The 20,963-nt window shown below is 36.4% G+C and overlaps 1 protein-coding gene across 1 annotated transcript in view; it reads left to right on the top strand.

Moving 5' to 3' along the window:
- The window catches only part of LOC149243024 (chaperone protein ClpB3, mitochondrial-like), a 106,107-nt gene extending 93,793 nt beyond the window's left edge, over window positions 1-12,314 (top strand). Inside the window, exon 4 of the mRNA XM_089371103.1 lies at window positions 12,115-12,314. Within this exon, the coding sequence (XP_089227229.1) occupies window positions 12,115-12,314 (200 nt within the window). The remainder of the gene's footprint in view (window positions 1-12,114) is intronic.
- Window positions 12,315-20,963: the final 8,649 nt, after the last annotated feature.

The raw sequence follows: 20,963 nt of genomic DNA, 5'->3' as shown, positions 1-20,963 counted from the left end.
ATAAGTTCAAGTTGCTCTCTAAAAACCAAGAACTTTTATTTCGGTAAAGGTTTGGTAATAATGTCAACTATCTGATCATTAATGGAGATGTGATGGAGCCTCACTACTCTCTGCACCATATCCTGGATATAGTGATACTTGATCTCAATATGCTTGGACTTATCATGAAACACATGATTTTATGCAAGATGAATCCCACTCTTATTGTCACAATATATAACTATTGTGTTTGGAACTTGCTCAAATAGTTCCCCAAAAAACTTTCTCAGCCAAACTGCCTCACAACTAGCCATGCTAGCAGCAATGTACTAAGCTTCAGCTATACTCAATGTAACAAACTTCTACTTTCTGCTCATCCAAAAGATCATGATAGATCCCAAGCTAAAGTAGCAACCCAGAAGTGCTTTTTCTATCGACGGAGTTACCAACCCAATCAACATCAATATATCCATGAAGTCTTACATTTTTAGCAGTGTATTTCAATCCTAGATTGATAGTTCCATGCAAGTATTTGAGTGGGCATGAAAGAGATCAATTATATGCTGACTTAAAGTGTTTACAACAAAGCATATGTTAGGCTTAGTGTTTACCAATAACATCAAAGCACCAATGAGTTGTCTATAATCTATGGGATTTACCAAACTAGGTCCTGTAGCTTTGCCACATAATTTCTTAAAGTTCATTTCTTTAGGAGTATGCATGGACCTACATTCTACCATAACAATCTTTCAAGAAGCTTAACAACATGTTTTCTTTGAAAAAGATAAATTTCACCAGGTCTTTGCCAGACCTCTAGACCCATAAAGTAATGCACCAAACCAAGCTCTTTCATTTCAAATTTAAAAACTAATTGCCCCTTACACTGGAGGATAAAGGTTCTCCACCTGTCAAAAATAAATCATCAACATACAATACCAAAATCAAAGGTATACCTTGGACTGTCTTGAATTAGAGGTTCAGGTTTGCACTGCTTCTTGTGAAACCAAGTTTTATCAGGTAGCTATCAATGCAAGCATACCAAGCTCTTGGAGCTTTCTTCATCCAATATACGACTTTCTTTAGTCTGCATGCATGAGTTTCCTTGTCATGCTCTTCAAAGCATTGTGGTTGTTCCACAAATACTTCTTCTTTGAGGAAGCCATACAAGAAAGCAGCTTTCACGTCCCTTTCGTGAAGAGTCCTTCCTTGGCTAGTAGCTAAGGCAACAATAGATCAAATAGTAGTATATCGAGCTATAGGTGCAAAAATCTCATCTTAATCTATTCCCACTTTCTGAAAGGAACCTCTAGCTACAAATCTAGCCTTATATTTTTCAATATTACCATCTGCACTATGTTTAATCTTAAACAACTATTTGGAAGTGACAACAGATTTACCTTGAGGTCTAGGAACCACTTCCCTGACTTCATTATGGATGATGGACTAGTATTCTTCAGTCATGGCATCTTTTCAGACTCATTCTTTTGCAGCTTCTTCAAAGGTGCATGGTTTTTCCTGAATGTGTTGCTCATGGCAACAACATACCTTTGAAACCGACTTGGCTTCTTACTTTCTCTGAACGTTCCTCTTGGGGCAGCATGTTGTTCAACGTCTTTCAGGGTATTTCGCAGCCATAGTGGTCTCTTTCTGGTAGGAGGATCATGTGGTGGAGGATCTAGAGGATCCATGGAACCCATTGGATTATCAACAAGTTCATTCTCTATTTCTGGTTCTGACTCAGATGCAACCTCTTTTTGATTAACTGCTTGTCTTTCAGCGATGGTAGGAGGAGAGTCTCGTGGTTTTCTAAGAGCTGCATCTTCATCAAATGTTATGTCTCTGCTAAACTCTATAACTCTTTACATGTACATAAATTCTATAAGCTTTTGAATTATCACGATAACCAACAAACGTACATTTCTTTCCTGAAGCTTCTAGCTTGTTCATTTTCTCTTTTGGCACATGAAATTATACATGACAGTGAAAGATTCTCAAATGACTCACCTAAGGCTTTTTACGAGTGAAGACTTCTTCAGGAGTCTTATTGTTTAAGGCCTAATGAGGAGTTTTGTTTTGCACATAAATAGCGGTATTTGCAGCTTCTCCCCATAGAAACTTTGGTAGCTTTTGATCATGTAGCATGGCTCTGACTGCTTCCATAATGGTTCTATTCTTCCTCTCAACCACACCATTTTGTTGTGGATTGTACGACACAATGGTTTCTTTCTTTATTTCAACATCTTTGCAAAGATCATTAAAATCATTGTAGGTGAACTCTCTCCCATTATCAAATCTGAAAGCTTTGATCACCTTTTCAGTTTGATTTTCAATCAAAGCCTTGAAATCTCTGAACATGTCAAATGCTTCCCCTTTCTTTTTCAAAAAGAATTCCATGTATTGCGAGAAAAATGATCAACAAAAAATAAGGAAATACAAGTAGCCACCAAGAAAAGTAACAGGCATAGGTCCACATAAATCAGAATGTATGAGCTGAAGTACCTCACTAGTTTTTGTTCTGCTTGAAGGAAATTGTCTTCCACTTGCACATCTTGGGCAAACTCCTTCATGATCCATTATGATCTCAGACATTCCAGAACTATCTTCCTTATATGAGTTAAGGCTTTGTAGTGTAGGTGAGCAAATCTTTTGTGCCATAACTCACATTAAAGATCGGTATCATGGACCAGTGCATGAATGGGTTTATCATTGACTTTATAAAACCCTTCACATCTTGATCCGAGAGTGAAGGCTTCTCTCATACTTGAGTTCAAAGGTTTGGTTAGAACCATTCCATTATTAATAAAAGCAACTTTCATTCCTTTATCCTTTAGAGCAAATATGGATACAAGATTTTTTTTTTCAAACCAGGTACATACAAAATTTCTTGCAGAAAAATAGATTTGCCATCATCTAACTGAAATGAAACTGAACCATAACCTTTAACTTGGTGAGCAGAATTATCTCCAAGGATAATGTTTAAATTAGTCTCCCTCTCAACTAGATTATAGAGTGCTTCTTTGTAACTAGTAAAATGTTTGGAAACACCACTATCAATTAACCAGCTATCAAATGAATCTACAGAAGAAGCGCCGGAAAGAGCAGAAACAAGAAAATATTTTGATTGAGTTTTTGTTGCATTATTTCTATATCTTGGATTTATTGTTTTCTTAGGATTCTTTTTTTTTTGATTTTCAGAAAGTCTTTTCTATAATCAGCTATCAAATGAATCTACAGAAGGAAAACCGGAAAAAGCAGAAACAAGAAAATATTTGGATTGAGTTTTTGTTGCATTATTTCTATATCTTGGATTTATTGTTTTCTTAGGATCCCATTTTCTTTGATTTTTAGAAGAGTCTTTTCTATAATTAGATTTTTTTTTTTTTTGAATCTATGTGTTCTTCTTCTTTTTTTACAGTTACGAGTAAAGTGACCATGCTTTTGATAGTTAAAGCATCTAACTTTTGACATGTCTAGATTCCTTTTATTTGATTTGAAAGCAGCTTTATTTTTATTACCTTTTTTCTCGTCATAGGGTGTAAAAGCAGTAGGTTCTCCTTCTTCATGATGTGAAATTCTCCCTCCGGAGATCATTCTGGCCTCCTCCTGGATACACTTTCTCAGGAGCTCAGCAAATGTGGGAATAGTGTTGATGTTGTTGATGGTGGCGATAAAAGTCTCCCAAACAGGAGAAAGGCCTTCCAAGTGCAATCAACACCATTTCTTTGTCGGGTACAATTTCATCAATTGGTGACAGTTGATTCCTGGTTTTAGTCATTCTCTGGAAGTATGCTTGAACTGTCTCTCCTCTATTCATCTTGATGAGCTTTGGCTGATTCTTCAAGGCAATAATCTGGTTCAAGCTACTAACTGCAAACATGCCGGTTAGTTTGTCATACATTTCTCTAGCTTTCTTCAAATCATAAATATAAGTAATGAGATGATTACTAAGAGAATCAAGGATAATTTTCCTAGCTTTGATTTCACCATTTTTATGTTTGGATTTGATAGCAGAACTATTTTCAGGTGGATCAGCTACCGTGCTTTCAACATACTCCAAAACTTCATATTTTTCAAGAGTTATATCTAGCCTTGCTGTCCATGGACTAAAGTTTAAAGCATCATTCAACTTCTCCTCTACCTTGAAGTAGGACGAAGTCATCTTGATAAAAAAACTTTGGCATCCAGTGGGGTCTCTTCAAATGATCTATGGTGTCCTTGGACATGTCTTCACCAAGGCTCTGCTACCATGTTGAAATCTGAAAGTTCTATGCAAAAGTTTAAAAATTCTTTGCAGAAACTTGAAAGTTCTATGCAAAAAACTGAATGTACTTTGCAAAATTTTGAATGGAAATGAATGTATTTTACAAAAAACTGAATTTTATATGTTGTTGTAATTACTTAGAATGCATATTTTTTTTTTCAAAACTTTTCAGATCAACAATTATAGATAGAACATAAACGTAAGGATCATATGAAGACATCCAAGCACAAATATAAGACATAGAGAGTAAGGTCCAATGACCAGTGCAAAATCCACAAGGGGAAAACCCGAATGATTCTTTTTCTAGTAAATTTCTTCAATTGTTCAACAAAGTAGAGAGAGAGAGAGAGAGAATAAAGTCAACAATGCCTAATCAACTTGCAGCTGAAGTGTTTTGCTCTCTGCTTGAAGATCTCCTTCTCTTGATCAGGTCTTATCTGTCACACTTGTTATAGCTCTTCCCTTGCTCTTACTCTTCACTTGCTCTCACACTTCTCTTGCACACACTCAACACTAGCTCTTCTTCTTCACAATGAACATGTTACTCTCAACTCTCACTTGCTCTTGCTTAAATATATGAGAAACGAGAGGAGTTACAAAATGAATTCATGCCTTGAGCCAATAATGGGATAATTGAATTCCATGAGGGTGGAGTTATTTGAGGAGAAGTGTAACTCATCCCAAGGATAGAGAGAGAGGTACACTTCTCTTGAGGAGTTACAATTCGAATTAGGGAGAGAGAGAATTACACTTAAACATGAGGGAATTTTTGGTGAGAGTTACAAATCAAATTGAATGAGGGAGTTACAAGTGCATTTAATGAGGAGGAGTTACACTTTTTCCATACATTGAAGTAGGGAGGGAGAGTTACACTCTCTTAAGTGTGGAGTTACTACTTTATTCCAAGAGAGAGGTTCGATTTTCCAAGTAAGAGATTCTCAATCTAATTTACTTATTCCATGAGAGAATCCATTGAAGGTAAATGACTTTAGACTATTTTATAAATAATAGTATCATAATAATACTAATAAGGATAAATATATTAATTCTTGACTTGTATAATCATGGTTGATTTGATTTTAAAGTGGATTCCATATGTCGAGATCATCCTTGATCATTTAGACATGACTTTTCTATTATTGGAAAGTTACTTCCAATTTGAGATGTGACTTAATATTTTTGGAAAGTCATGTTAGAATTGTCAAAAATGAAATTTTATTATAGGCGGTTCAAACATAACTGAAAGATATGATTTCTCCTAGGAAAAATTCATCCCTGAGCTGCCAAATTTTAACATGTCCATGTAACAACTCCATCATGCCAATGTTGTGCCTAATACAACTCATGTTGCCTCGTCCCACTAGTCTAGTCAATACATAAGATTTGTCTCGGTAACCCTACCTTCCTCTCCAATGCGTAGAGGTAACCTAGTGCTGCAAGTGCCATCTATATAAGACTGAAGAGAGCTACTTTTTGAAAGTACTACAACTCTGTTAGCTGCCTATGCATTTGTTTGCTCTCCACCGATGGTTGGCCCAAAAGATGACTACTCATCCTCCTTCACTATGGGCTCGACATGAATCACTAGCTGCCCATAGGTAGCTCACCATGCCTAACATCCTCATCGAGCTCATGTCCCTCTATGCACTCTCCATGTTGCACTTGTAGCTCCTCTTCTTGTCTGTCCCCAATTCGATGCAAAGTTAGGGTTTTCAGCCATCCCCCAATGCTAGTGAGCTTGGTCGTCGGTTGGATACAAACCACTCTCATGTCCTCCAGTTCACCACTCTGCTGCAGGTGGCTATCATTTGGAAACTTTATCACGACTTTGGATGCCTTTATGCCTACCAACACCCCATTAGTTGATGGCCCTATGGGTGCATGCTTCACTCTCTATGCTACTGTCTCAACTCAAGCTATCAATGTGCTCTCTAATAGGGGTGACTCTAGAGTCACACTATGCCGATCTATGTCCTCCTCACAGCCACTGGGGTTATCTGCCTCATGTGCAATTTCCTCCTCATGCTCGATGTCAAGAATCACCTCCATGTAGTGGGCCTTGCCCTTAGTGGACCTGCGCCCCGAGGTCCACAACCCCTCACTATTGAAGCAAAAGTTCCTCCTCTGGAGGTCCTTCCTGGTCTCATCATCTAATTGTCCTTGCCCTGTGCTCTCCCTTTGAGGGCGTTTGGTGTCCTTCCGATCAAATCTCTTTAGGAGCATCTGTGTGAACTCTGTGTAGGACGTAATGCCTGCATGACCCAAAGTGATCGTCCCTCGATACCACCACTCCTTGGCATCTCCATCCAAATGTAAGGTGGCATACCTAATAGCATCCACCTCTGTCATGGGGTTTTGTTGGAGGTATGCGTCTAGTTTCTGCACCCATCCCCTAACAGAACTCCTGTCTGAACCATCAAAGCTGGTGAAGGTCATTTCCCCACCATCTTTTGTACACCCTTATTGAGTTGATCTCCCTTGTATGGTGTGGATGATTTTACTCTCGTGGTATGTGCACCTCTAGGGTCTCTATCATAAGGATGAGGATGGCTCTGGTCTATCATCTGACTGCTACACAACTGGGCCAACATTTCTACTAGTTTCTCATTATTTCTGAAGATCTCATCCATGATTCCCTATATATGCCTTCCTTGAGACACTGGAATGTCCATAGTCCCACTAGTCACTGTGCGTGCATGCCCAACTCGTCCGTGATCTTGTTGGCTTTGTCACGGCTAGCCAAGATTATGCTCTGATAGCATTGCAATATTCCCTCCTGAGATATCTTGAATGTATTTGAATAATTAGACATCACATCATCTAAATACCCATGGAAAACACTTCAGTCCAAAAACATGTAATTTATATTGCATTTAGAAGGGAAAACAACCCACTAACAAAGCTTGTAACAACAGTATAATTTCAAGTCTATAATCTGACATGAACTTTACAACATGAGAAAATGATGAACCTGAGTATGTTCCAGCAACGAGAATTGATTGACTTCCTCCTACAACTTGAGTAGGCAAACATAATATCAAGCAGATGCCCAAAGATAATATAAACAACAATGCAATAACTTGGGTTAAATTCAAATGGGTACATATCGCTGGTAGATGGTTATAGCAGCCACAAAACTCAAATTTCTCCTCTGAAATAGCTCAGGAAAACTACAGGATTATATGGTTACCTTCAACAATAACACATGCACATAATCAGCTCCCAAATCATATTTATATGGTTTGGAAATTTGTCTCCTTGCACAACAATCCAACTCAGCCACATGAAAGGGATTAGATTCTCCTTTTAAAACACTGTGTAGCAGCTTGTTTCCTTTATATAACTCTGTTCGTGCAAGAAAAAATTCAGGTCTCTTTGAAACTATGCTCTGGAACCAAGTGAAATTCAACCTCCTTTTTGTAGTGACTCGTCCCTCCCTATGAAAAAAAGTCGCTCTCCTCTTTGGGTATTAAAATTTGTGAAGGAGACTCAACAATCAATTTATCTCTTGGAGCAGAGATGAGTATGAAACCCTTGACCCTCTTGTGGACAAAAATCCGGCCTTCAACTAGTGAAAATCTCTGCTACTAATTGACCTTCAAATTTTGGAAATAACTGCAATGAACACGCACAAATCAATCTAAAGATGCAACACAATTCCCTTCCTTGAATTTGGATAACTTGGCCTTAGTTTGGCATGGCAAGACTTCTCAGGCCACTTGAGCTGGAAGGAGGTTCGATTATGATCTTAGTAAAGTAGAGAATTCGTTCCTCTAATGTGTGCAACTCGTCCTTGGCAATTATCTTAAGAAATCGACCTTCCAGCCTCTTGATATTTGGCTCCCTTGAAGGGATTAAACTCGTCTAACTCAACGTGAAGTGATATTCCCCAAGAAGTAACTAGGTTGGCACTCGAAGTCCACCGAAATTAGCTTAGAGTTTCTCTTGAAACTTTTGAGTCTGAAACTCACTTGAGTTTCCTTTCAATGTTAATGAATGTTAATGAGAGATGATAAAAAAAATAGAATCCCCAAAAAATGAGTCTCTCCTTTTATAATTTCTCTCCATGCTTCTAGACTCCCTTTTTAATATTGTTTCACTAGTGGGGGCCATTTTCCACTTAGTGACTTTTGTCGCCATTCTCCAATAAAATAATAATTTGCCGCCATTCTCCATTAAAATAATATTTGCTGCCATTCTCCCATAAAATAATATTTGCCCCTTTTATCAATATTACCTAATTGGGGGGATATCTCACAAAATTGGGGATATTACAAATATGTATGTATTTGTTGCAGCATAATTCTTTTTTTGTTTGACACTAGAGGCCATCTAGAGCCTCTTTGTTCATGTATTTTTGACAATGTGGAAAAATTCGAAGTCAGGATTAAATTGGCAAGGGTCCAAAAGTTGAAAAACTTGTTAAAATCGGGAGTTTTTTGAAAAAATCGGCAAAAAGTCGGCAAAATTGAAAAAACACAAAAAAATCATTTATTTTTAGTTTTTTTAGCATCTAGAGTATCCACAACATCAAATAAATGCATTTTCACATAAACATGTAAAGAAAGCTAATATATAATATGTATATGAAGTCTAGTGCTACATCACATATCAAAATAGTGAATCAACTCCTGAATCTCGAGTCTTGTCTGAGTCTCAACTCTCAAGATGGCCAGCTTTTTCGGTCGACTCCTGATAAAATCGGGATTAATTCGATTAAATCGCTTTTTTTCGGCAGTGAAAAATGCTGCAAAAACTCGGCCAATTTAATCGTTTTGCTGAAAAAATCGGATTTTGGGATTTAATCCCGACTTTTTGCCGACCTTTTACACTATGATTTTTGATTTAGAAATGTATTGCACTGAGTGCTATTTTGGTTATATGCACCCTTGTTTGCTATATAAATTGTAGCTTTTGCTTATTTGTGTATAAATGGTTTGGATTCATATGGATGCACATGAATATATATTTTTTCTTTAATATTTGGATATTTTGTGTGCTTTTGGTTGTTTTTGCTTATTTGTGTATAAATGGTTTGGATTCATATGATGCACATGAATGTATATTTTTTTCTTTAATATTTGGATATTTTATGTGTTTTTGGTTGATCAGTTTTTTGGTTTTGGTTTTTACCGGTTCCCGGTTCAAAGGACTTTTTGGTTTGATCACCAATTTGGTTTCAATAACATTGATTTAATGACATAATAAATATTTTTGATCATGCAACAATCGCACATGTCACTAGAAAATGAACAATTAAAGCATAAGCATGATACACAAATAGTTATCGCTTTAAAAACATGATACATAGATGGTCACCCCTTCAAATAGCTTTCCATTTAAATATTCCAAGCTTCCAAGCTTATAAGGAAACTTCCACAAGCTGTGAAACTAAGTTCTAACAGTTGTACGGTATGCACAAAAATTCAAATATGCACTTACTGAGATAAATCTACTTGTAGGACAACTGAGAATCTGCTTGCTTGAACTGCAATACAACACTATTCGACTCTATCCATGCGACTGTACAAATTTGTTCTTTGGCCTGCTTTTAGAGCTTGGCTTCTCTCCTCTGTTTTGAATATGTTCAACTTATCTCTCTTGTGATCCCCTGAGTCTTTTTGATACCCAAAACATGTTTATACAACTTCTCCCATATTGTCCTATTTATTCTTTGAAAGAGAGAACAAATCTTCTCAATCCTAGCAACTAATTCTCCAAATCTTTGCAACCAATCTCCTTAATCCTAGCAGCCACCTTATCTCAACAATAAGTTGTACGACTAATATTAGATTGAATTTAATTCACTAATTTTATAGAGTCTATAGAATATTTCATTTAGATTTTTAAAACTAGGAGAACATTGGAAAATTGACTTTCAGTTTTATGAAGTGAAATTATTGTTGAAGCTTATGGTAACTTCATAAGGTCTTCTGCATAGGCTTGGTGTTTTAGCAGGCAGAAGATGATTTATTGCCTCTTTAGTGTTAATTTTCCTGTGTTTTATTCTTGACACAATCACTTATATCAATTCTTCTTCAATTAGCAATCAATCTATCCAATATAATATAATCTTCCAGCGACAATAAGCAATAGTAGAGAGAACAGTAAACCAATGCACAATAGAAGACAACCAAGAACAATAGAAACACAATATTTGGTCAAAGACCAGGGGAAAACCCCACAAGGGGGAAAACCCTTTAAAAAATTCTTCTATTAGACAGCAGAGAGATACAATGTTCAAGATCATCAACGAGGAGTCAAAGGTCAAAACTTTGACTATCCCAAATACCAATCTAATATCGAATCAAAGATGAGCCCAAAAGTCAAATATGATCCAAAGTCAAATTTGTCAATTTTGGTTAAAGTGAACAACAGCAGTAGCATCCGTAATCAGTTAACAGATGGTCAAATCACCTCCAAAGCAGCTCAGTCAACAGTCAGAGAATGCAGCCTCCTTTACTGGTCAAATTCAACCCAAAACAGTCCCAAATTAGTCCCTGCAAATCTGGTCAAAGTCAAACTTTGACCTGCAGAAAACCTAGCTGAAATACTACAGTCAACATTGGTCAAACAACCCAAAAAATCTCAGTCAATGTGCTAGTCAACTCAAAGGAAGGCCTGAAAGAAGGTCACACTAGACTAGCATCAGGGGATGACGAACAAGGTGAAGTATGAGAACTAGAATACAACCAGAAGCGGTGAATCATCCAATTCAACCTTATGATTCATAGTAATAGGATCTATAACATTAAATTAAAGCACTTGATTACAAGCATGATTAATGTACCTTATAATAGATGACCCACCTTCATCTTATAAATACACTAGATTTCTCAAAGCACTGACTAGAGCATAAGTGGAGGGCCTTTGAGGTTGGCTATCTATAGATCACATAGGGTTGCTCGCTGGCAAGTTGAATAGATTGGGAGAAAAGTTTTCTTTTGGGGATTGCCCACTTGGGTGGGTAATAATTCCCCTTTTAAAGGCAAACTATGAGTGTCATTTGTTGATCCAAGTGGTAGGGAAAAGTTACAAGAGATCCCAACTATGTTTGATATAAATAAATGTTCAGCAACTCCACTAAAAATCTTGCAAGAAGAAAAATAAATTCAGAAGAAAAACATGGGTAAACTGAAAATCTTCTAGGGTTTGGTTCCCAGTCTTTCTTGATCGTATAGGCTTTGTCAAAAGCAAGAATAGTAAATGAAGAATTTGTTGATCAAGATGAAATCAAGTAGCGATAATGTGTACCTTTTATAGTTATTCTAAAGAAAGTTCAGCACTCTTTCTATATGGAAATATAAGGAAATATTCCTTCACATTTCTCATTAATCTTTCTCAACATGAAGTAACATTCGTTTATATCGCTTCTTAAATCTTTCAAATTGGATAGTTGTGGTTGGTTTTACTTTTTATGTGACTTATACTAACAGTAAAATCTGTTGATGGTGTTATTATTTTTGTTCTAATATTTGTTGTATTAGTATTCTCCTTGTACATTTGTCCTCATTACTAGCTCTTTTCCATGTTATTACTTTAAATATTGCTTGAATGCTAGTATGTCATTTATGACATTTTTTTTTAGTAATGTCAAAATGTGCTAGTGATATATTTTATGATTCCATTTTTCAACTCTATCATGTTAGTGTCCTTATATATGTTTAGTTAATTGGGATTTATTTTATACACATGCTCGCTATTGATATATTTTATTCCATTTTTGAACTCTATCATGTTAGTGTCCTTGTCTATGTTTAGTTAATTGGGATTTATTTTATACACATGCTCAATATTCTTCTAATACATTAGTTCAGCTATATAGTATGAAGTTGATTTCCGTATTAAATTGTAAGAAAGTGTTTTTTTTGTAGATCCTGAAGGAAAATTCGAATCTCTTGAAAAGTATGGTATGGATTTAACACAATTGGCAAGAGAAGGGAAACTGGACCCTGTTATAGGTCGTGATGATGAGATTCGACGATGCATTCAAATCCTTTCAAGGAGAACAAAAAACAATCCTGTTATCATTGGCGAGCCAGGGGTTGGAAAGACTGCGATCGCGGAGGGGTAAGTAGCCTACTTATTTTTATATCAACTAGTTCACGATGTAAAGTTTTTCATGGTCCTTCAATGGGTTTTCTTAAAATATTGTATAAACTAAACTTGCCACAATGTATGGTTCGTTCAATCAACAAGTGAATTCATATTTCTTGAGAGGGAAGGGTTATCATAAAAAAAGCCATATTTTGTGTTCTTTGTTGCCTTTCTTAATTAGGACTTGTCAAGCGTTCCAAAGGGAAAATATAATTATATTGAAGTGCATATAAGCATGGGTAGTTCAATGTGATCCTTAAATTATAAACATGTAATGTATCGTGAAAGAAGTCCATTAAGCTGAAAATGATGGAATATGTAGATGGCATTTGAAATAATGTCAAGTCGAGTGTGATGGCTTCATACATTTCTAATTTGTGGATAGGGAAAATGAGACTCTCGCTTCTAAGCACTATTCTCTCTAATGCTGACGATGATTGATATTGGACTGCTGTTTATGGTTGCATATCCATGTATTGATGCATAATGAGGTTAAAATAGGTTTTTATTAATTGCTCCTTTATGAAAATGCCCATAGGCTAAATCACAGGGTTGGCTGAACTTGAAGGTTCAAGTTCAAAATTTGGCAAACCTAGAAAATTAGGTTTGTCCAGGGTTTCCAAACCTAAAAGATGAACCCCAAGTCGAACCGAATCAAATTGAATCAATTCAAATCACTAATTTTATTAGAAAATATTAGGATTGGCTTTAGGTTTGATTTAAGGTTTTTTAAATCTGTTAAATTTTTTTAAAAACTAGGACCCATGGCACAATTATGAAATTTTGGCGTGTTGAAATCCTTTGCCACAAGTACATTTCTCCCTCATGCTTGTCTGTTGTGTGTCAATGTGACCATTTCTTCATATATATCTTATATTTACTTATATTTACGAATCAAAATTCCTATTGTAAAAGAAATTTTTTGTAAAGTAAAAAATGTCATAAAAACCCTCCAAGACCTTGTCAAACAAGTCGGCCTCCTAACAAGCCTATCTATAAGGGAAACCCAACTTCATTTGAGGGGACATTCATTCAAGCAAGAAACAAGTTTGATCTGCTAAAGAAGGAAACTGGAAGACAAAGGAAAAGGATGAAAATCAAGGCAAAGAAGAAGAGAAGCAAGATCGAAGTTTTGGACCTCTCTCTCTCTCTCGTGTTAGGGTTTCTAAAGTAGCTACTAGACCGAAATTGCAGAAGTTTCTAGAGAATTCGAAGTTGCAGAAGATGTTGTTGGGGAAGTCGAACTTGTTGGAAAGTCAAAGTTGGTGGCAGCTGCTAGGTAAAAAATTGTTGTAAGGTCGAAGTTGCTGGGGTCGATGTCGCTGGAAGTTGCTGGGTTGAAGTTGTTGGAAGTTGCTGGGTTGAAGTAGCTGGAAGTTGCTGAGGGTCAAAGTTGTTGGAAGTTGTTGGGTCGTAGTTGTTGGAAGTTGCTAGGTCAAAGTAACTAGAAAGAAGGTTAACTTGGTCTTGGAGGGATCTTTCACAAGGGTTTTAGGTCTTGGAATTTGTCATTTGAACATTCTATAAGAAGAGAAGAATTCTTGTGGGTTTTCCTTTCAAGAGAAGAGGTTTAGGCCCTGGCTTATAGCCTACATCTTGTGTCCTCTTGTTTTATTGTATTTCATAGTTTGGTAGTTGTTTGATGATAAGAACATAAAAATCATCAAGTGAAAGAAGAAGATTATCAAGTTAAGTAAAAATACATCACAATTAGTTATCAACATGAAGATAAATCACCTAATTTAGTTGCCCCTAGATTTCTCAACTTGTTATCAGAGCTGAGGTAACAACAGAAGAAGAGGCAGCTTGAAGATCATCCAATTCAAGAAGGATACATAAGGGCTGAGCACAAGGAGATCATGAAGCAAGACTAATCCACACATCATCTCGAAGGAACTAAGGAACATCAAGGAGGACTACCCATATCATTGCAAGGATCATACAATCTAGAAGCAACGACACTTTGAAGAAGAAGAAGACCTCAAAGGACCTCACCTCCAAGGAACAAGGAATTGAAGCATCTTAAGAAGACTACAACCAAAGGAAGAATACATCATCATCAAAGGAATCAAGGCAATCTACCTCATCAAGGCACACCTCAAGCAATCTTTGAAGACACCTCTCATCATCTAGAAGAAGAAGCATTGTCATCAATAAGGCACCTTAAATTGTCAACAATAAAGGAGTAGTGGAAGTCATCATCATCAAGAAGACATCCATTGGAAGATATCATCATTAAGGAGGTATATTCATCTCATCAAGTAAGTATTTTATATTTATGTCTGAATCTACTATCAAAATGATTGCATTTTGCAAAGAGAGCAACAAATTGGTTGTGTCATCAAACTACCTTGCATGGAAAAAGAGGATAGATTTGATCCACATAGAAAATAAAGTCATTGAATATGTTAAGGGTTCAATCTCCAAACCTTCTCAAGATCTAGCTCAAGCACTATTGAAGTATATGAAAGGGGAAGTAAGGGCTCAAAGAATCCTCATAAAATCAATCAAGGATTCCATCTTCCCTTATGTAGCAAATATGGAGACATTAAAAGATATCTATGAAAAGTTGGTAGAATTGTTTTTTGTAAGCATTGCAGGAGAAGTCATATCATTGATAACCGAACTATACAAGATGAAGGCGTCAAAGGAAGAAGGGGTAGCCTCATACCTTATGAGGGTGTCAGGGTGTCACAAATAAGAGATCCACTACAAGAGCTAGGGGAAATAATGTCTGATAAAGAAATGACCATCATTGTGCTCAATGCACTATCTGATGAATGGGGTAACTATGTATCAAGTATTGTGGAAAGAAGGAAGCCATTCCATTCAATGAACTTTGTTCATTATGCGAAATTGAAGAAACTAGGTTAAAGACAAAGACCGATGTTGGATCAAGTGAACAAATTCAAGCATATGAAACTATGGCTAGGAGGAAAGAAAAGTTTGGAAAATTTGATCCTAGGAAACGAAAGAAGATCGACACGTTAAAGATACAATGCTATGAATGTAATGAATATGGGCATTTCAAAAGGAATTGTGCTAAACTCAAGCAAGACAATAAGAAGAGAAAAGAAAGAAATGAAGCCCATATCACTGAAGAAGCAGAAGAACCTGAAAATAAGAAGTCAAAGAAAGACGAAGTGATAGAATTCCACTATTAGAAGGTCTCTCACTCACCTAGCCTATTGTTCAAGTGCATAGGAGTGAGAAAATCAAAGAAACAAGCATCTCATGATAGGATGCATTGTAGCAAAGATTAAGACGACATCATCATAGAAACATGATGTAGCCAAAGTATAAATCTATGTGGCTGAAGCAATCATCATAAAAGGGAAGTAGCACATGACATCTTCATTGAAAGCATAAAAAAATAACCGAAGTAGCAATATACATGGTTGGGCAAAGTCATCTAGCAAGATAGAAGATAAAATGATCATCATACATCATCGTTAGAAAGGAGCATTTGCAGAATGAGGATCATCAAGAGCCTTCTCTAGAATCTTTATAAGAAGGTTCACCTCTACTTAGATGAAGCAAGTGCCTCATAAATAATCCACATTCGACATTGTGTGGGATCCACTAGTAAGGTATGATGACAAAGATGTGCAACACATTGAAGTACTTTCATCTTCAAATGGGGAAAGGAAGATGCTAGAAGGAAGTCTAGATGACCAAAAGAAGGAAGAGGTATGTATATATTTGATAGATAAAGTCATGTCATCATATAGTTGAATGGTTGAATGCTCTATCTCATGAGCATGGTTAGAAAAGAAGAAACTCTTCCATTAGAAGATGCATGAAGGCATGTAGACTATATGCCTTGAACTCTTATAGAAATTGACAGGATGGAATCAATGTATATAATATGAGCTCATGGAGAATATGTGGTAGTTGATAATCATGGTTCCTATGTTGAAAGAATTATGTAAAGAAGATTCTGAGGAAAGCAATATATGAAGAAGATGAAAGAAGAGTTTGTGGGTAGATGCATCTATAAGAGAAGATAAGGACTCAACATCCGATATTGCCTAGAAGGATTAGCTATGATATCTCCATAAAGAAGGTATGAAGACCCTGATATGTATGATGGAAAAAGAGAATCTTGGTAATGTATTTTTTGGATATGGATTCATATATGTGTAGGATGTTGATATTGTGAAAAGTTGATGTCATGACGAAGGGCCATCATAAAACGGTAACTTTGATTTACTGTTCATTTTGATTTTTGAGAAATTATTTGATTGGGTTGAAAATAGGGCTACCAAAAGAGAGTTGTGGATGTCACCTACAACTAGTACTCATGAGATTGAATGGAAGATCTTGAAAGAAACATGATTTGGAAGAGGTAGTTGTATGAAGGAAAGCCAGATGTGAACTAGAAGATCACTTTAAATGAAGAGAAGGATGACATGACTATTGATTCAACACTATGGTTTGTTGAAGGAAAGTGACAGAGAAGATGTTTGATACCCTACGACGAAGATCTAGAAGATGAAGGCTCCATAATGAAGAAATTGATGTTCATGACATGATACCGAAAGGAGGAACCCTACAAGCCGCTGATAGTACAATGATCTCCACCAAGGAAGCCAATAGCTACTACTGATAACAAGTCCCTAGTTAAGAGGGAGCTTAGGCAAGTCCCTAGGTAAGAGGGAACTCGAGTATATTCCTTTTATAGGAATGAGTATATCCTCCCTAGTTGAGAGGGAGAAATAGACACATCATTCTTTTCTTCATGTTATGAAGAAAGAATGGGGATTGGGTAAGCATTTGGTTTCCAATATGCTTTGAGGATGTGGTAGGGAATCCAATACGTAAAAGTAGTCGAAGAGGAAATTCCTTGAGAATGTGTTAATCCAAGATAGGAATTGTCCTAGGAAGACATAACTTGTGAACATCCATGTGGGGTATGTGCCTAAGAGACAATGATGATGGTGTCTATCAATCATTGTCTCGCCAAGATTGTGCTCTGATATTGTGGAGAGACAAAATTGTTAGTCAAGGCCTTGCTATGTGACAATGTTGGTTGGTATGATGACATGCAATGAGATAAGCTAAATTAATAGCTTATGAGATGGCTTACCAATCTAACTCTTTTTATGAGAATTATTCAATATGAAAATATCTTAGTAACATGTATGTATTATGAATACCTCCCTAGTTAAGAGGGAGTGTTGAAATGTGTAACTAGGTTCGGTCTTCATAATGTCTATTGTAATCATGATTTTATATATTTGATATTAAAGAGAATAAATTTATTATTGTCATTCTTGATGCATGGGTTTCATGCTCAAAATAAATTTATTTATAGGTCAAGCACCCATTGAGTGCTTCTAGGTTTGTCATAGAATTATGAAGTCAAAAGAGTCATTGTCATAAATGTAAGACTTCTTTGGGCATGTTGTATCTCGTAAAAGAATTTTTTTGTAAAGTCAAAAATGTCATAAAAACCCTCCAAGACCTTGTCAAACATGTTGGCCTCCTAACAAGCCTATATATAAGGGGAACCCCAACTTCATTTGAAGGGACATTCATTCAAGTAAGAAACAAGTTTGATTTACTAAAGAAGGAAGCTAGAAGACAAAGGAAAAGGAAAAAGTTCAAGGCAAAGAAGAAGAGAAGCAAGATCGAAGTTTTGGGCTTCTCTCTCTCGCTCTTTATGGTTTCTGAAGTAGCTACTAGATCGAAATTGTAGAAGTTTTTGGGGAAGTCGAAGTTGAAGAAGTTGTTCTTGGGGAAGTCAAAGTTACTGCTACATCAAAATTGTTGTAAGGTCGAAGTTGTTGGAAGTTGATGGGCGTCGAGGTCGCTGGAAATTGTTGGAAGCTGCTAGGTCAAAGTAGCTAGAAAGAAAAGTTCATCAAGAAGGAGAAGTTTGACTTGATCTGGGAGGGATCTTTGACAAGGATCTTAGGTCTTTGAATTTGTTATCTTGACATTCTATAAAAAGAGAATAATTCTCGTGGGTTTTCCTCTAAGTTGCACGGGGAAACGTGTACGAGTTTCCGAAACGGGAAGCGATACGAAACGCGACCTCCCCAAATTTTGGAAACGGGGAAATGCGAATATATATATATATATATATATATATATATGAAAATATTTAAATATATATATATATATTGAAATATTATATATATATATATAATATTTTCAATATATATATATATAAATATTTTCAATATATATATATATTTAAATATTTTCATATATATATATATATATATATATATATTTAAATATTTTCAATATATATATATATATATATATATATATATATATATATGTGCAATCATAAAGCATAAATGATACATTATAATTTATTACACTTAAACATTAAGATTTAATTTACATCACATTTTCTCATGAATGATCACATAATGAAAATAAAAATATCGGAATATGCAAAAGCAACGTTTATTATATATCCAAATCTCAAAATCAGCCTTTATTTATATTAATATATGAGGCTGCAAGTACAATAAAGACTATAAGGCTGCAAGAGAGAGATCCAAATCAGGATTTTCTGCATCCACATCCCATTCTTTAGAAGGACCACTGTTTTATTGGGAGTCTCCTCCTACATAGTCGAACGACCTTAGTGCTCTTGATTAAATACACGTTTCATACCCTAGTACCCTACATGATCTTGATTATTGGGAGTTTCCCCTGCATAGAAGGCTTGATTCTCTTGATTAAATACAAGTTCCATACTTTAGTACATGATAAAATCCAATGGAAACATTGCAATCCCCCCAATCTGAAATCTGAAAAACAAATAACTATGCTGGATTTTGAGTGAGATCTAAAATTCTACTTTCTCCATATGAAATCCAATGAGGGCGAAACCACTCTCAAACATCCTGAGTCATTTCATGGTAATGTTAAAAATTTAAGTAAAAGTGATAAAAATGATGAAAATGAAAAATAAAGGAGAATATCACTTTTACTTTAAGAATTTAACATTACCATGAACTGCATATGCCTCAAACTTCCTGATGAACTGCATATCAACACTAGGGCAAAAATTCACTTTTATAACTTTAGACACACATCTAGAAGTCACTAACATACCGTAAAAGTAAATTAAAAAAAAAAAAATTAAAAAAACACAAGTTAATGAGGAAACGTGGGTTGTGCGTTTCCGTTTCGGGAAATGTGGCAGTATGGCCGGAAACGCATTTCACGGCCGTACCAAATGCGTTTCCGCGTTTCGTACCACGGACCTCTATGCCACGTTTCCTGCAACATAGGTTTTCCTTTTAAGAGGAGAGGTTTTGGCCTTGGCTTATAGCCTATATCTTGTGTCCTCTTGTCTTATTGTATTTCATAGTCTGGTAGTTGTTTGATGATAAGAACATAATAATCATCAACTGAAAGAGGAAGATAATCAAGTTAAGGAAAAATGCATCACAAGCAGTTATCAACAAAAAGAGAAATCACCTAACTTAGATTCTCCTAGATTTCTCAACAATTATTAGGTAAGAAAATCGGTTTCTACTGTGTTTATTGTAGAAGAATCAGCATGGTATCAGAGCCTTGTTAAAGAGAGCCTAGAGGAGCTACAACCTAGTGGAAGAGGTTGAGTTTAGCAAGTCTATTAGGAGAAGGCCAAGGAGACTGTTTTATGATTCAAGCAAAGGTTGATTATAAGGCATCTGCTAAAGAGGTTTGAGCCCTAGAAGAGGGTTGGACATTATTATAGCTAGATTGTATAAGGAAAGAGCCATCCACTGGCCTGAAACAAGGCATCCGTAAGGCTAGATAGAGCTAAGAAGGGCATCCAAGAGGGTTTGTCTGTGTGTAATAGGATTGTGAAATGAATCTCTAGGGTATCAAAAAGAAGAAAAAAACACAAAATTGTGAGCCCAATATGTGTTACGTGTTGAGCTTAGCCCCTGGATCTTGAAGGGTTAGACTATTACAGAAGATTTGTGCCTCTTATTGCTAAATCTCATAGCACAACACAGGGTGGCAGCGTAACATTTCATCCACCAGATTGACTCCAGGTAATGACTGATCTATGCGTGCCTACCAAAGTCGAAGCTCCATCCTGTCATCCTGTGAGTGTTAACTCATGTTCCTCTCTCTAATAATTTCCATTTGGTACAATTTAAGGAGGGACCAAAGTTCAAACCCCAGAATGTAGAAAATGTTTTTACACATAGTGTTGGAGCAAAATATGTAGCTGCATCCTTGCCACTTTGGGTGTCACTTGCGTGACAAGCTTGTCTCTTAGCTCATGCAGAACATGGAAGGAACAAGAGGAAATTCTGATCGAGTAGATTTCTTGCAGTTGAGGGGCAGGGATAGCATCTGGAGAGAGAGATTTTCTCAGCCAGAGAATCATCAGTAGAGAGGCAGAGAGCGATCCAACAACTCTCATGTAGAGGCTGATGCAGGGCCACGTAGAGGGTGAGAGAGAGTTCAAAATTTTGCAACAGAGTTAGTTTCAGAAGCCGATAGCTGGGGTGTGAGACTAGGAGGCTGAGAGCAGTGACTCCAGGCAGCAAATCGATCAACTGGCTGGGTGACGCAGTGCTTAAAGGGATTGATGCAGGGATTGCGTGAGGACTGCGCAGAAGCAGTGCAGGGCCTGCCGGAGGCACCTCATCCATTG

This window comes from Pinus tabuliformis, chromosome 8, assembly GCF_031772625.1.
Source record: "Pinus tabuliformis cultivar Carrire ecotype Pingquan chromosome 8, CPIR1, whole genome shotgun sequence".
NCBI lineage: Eukaryota > Viridiplantae > Streptophyta > Pinopsida > Pinales > Pinaceae > Pinus > Pinus tabuliformis.
Note: the sequence above shows the minus strand (reverse complement) of the source record. Positions and strands in the feature narration are given on the sequence as shown.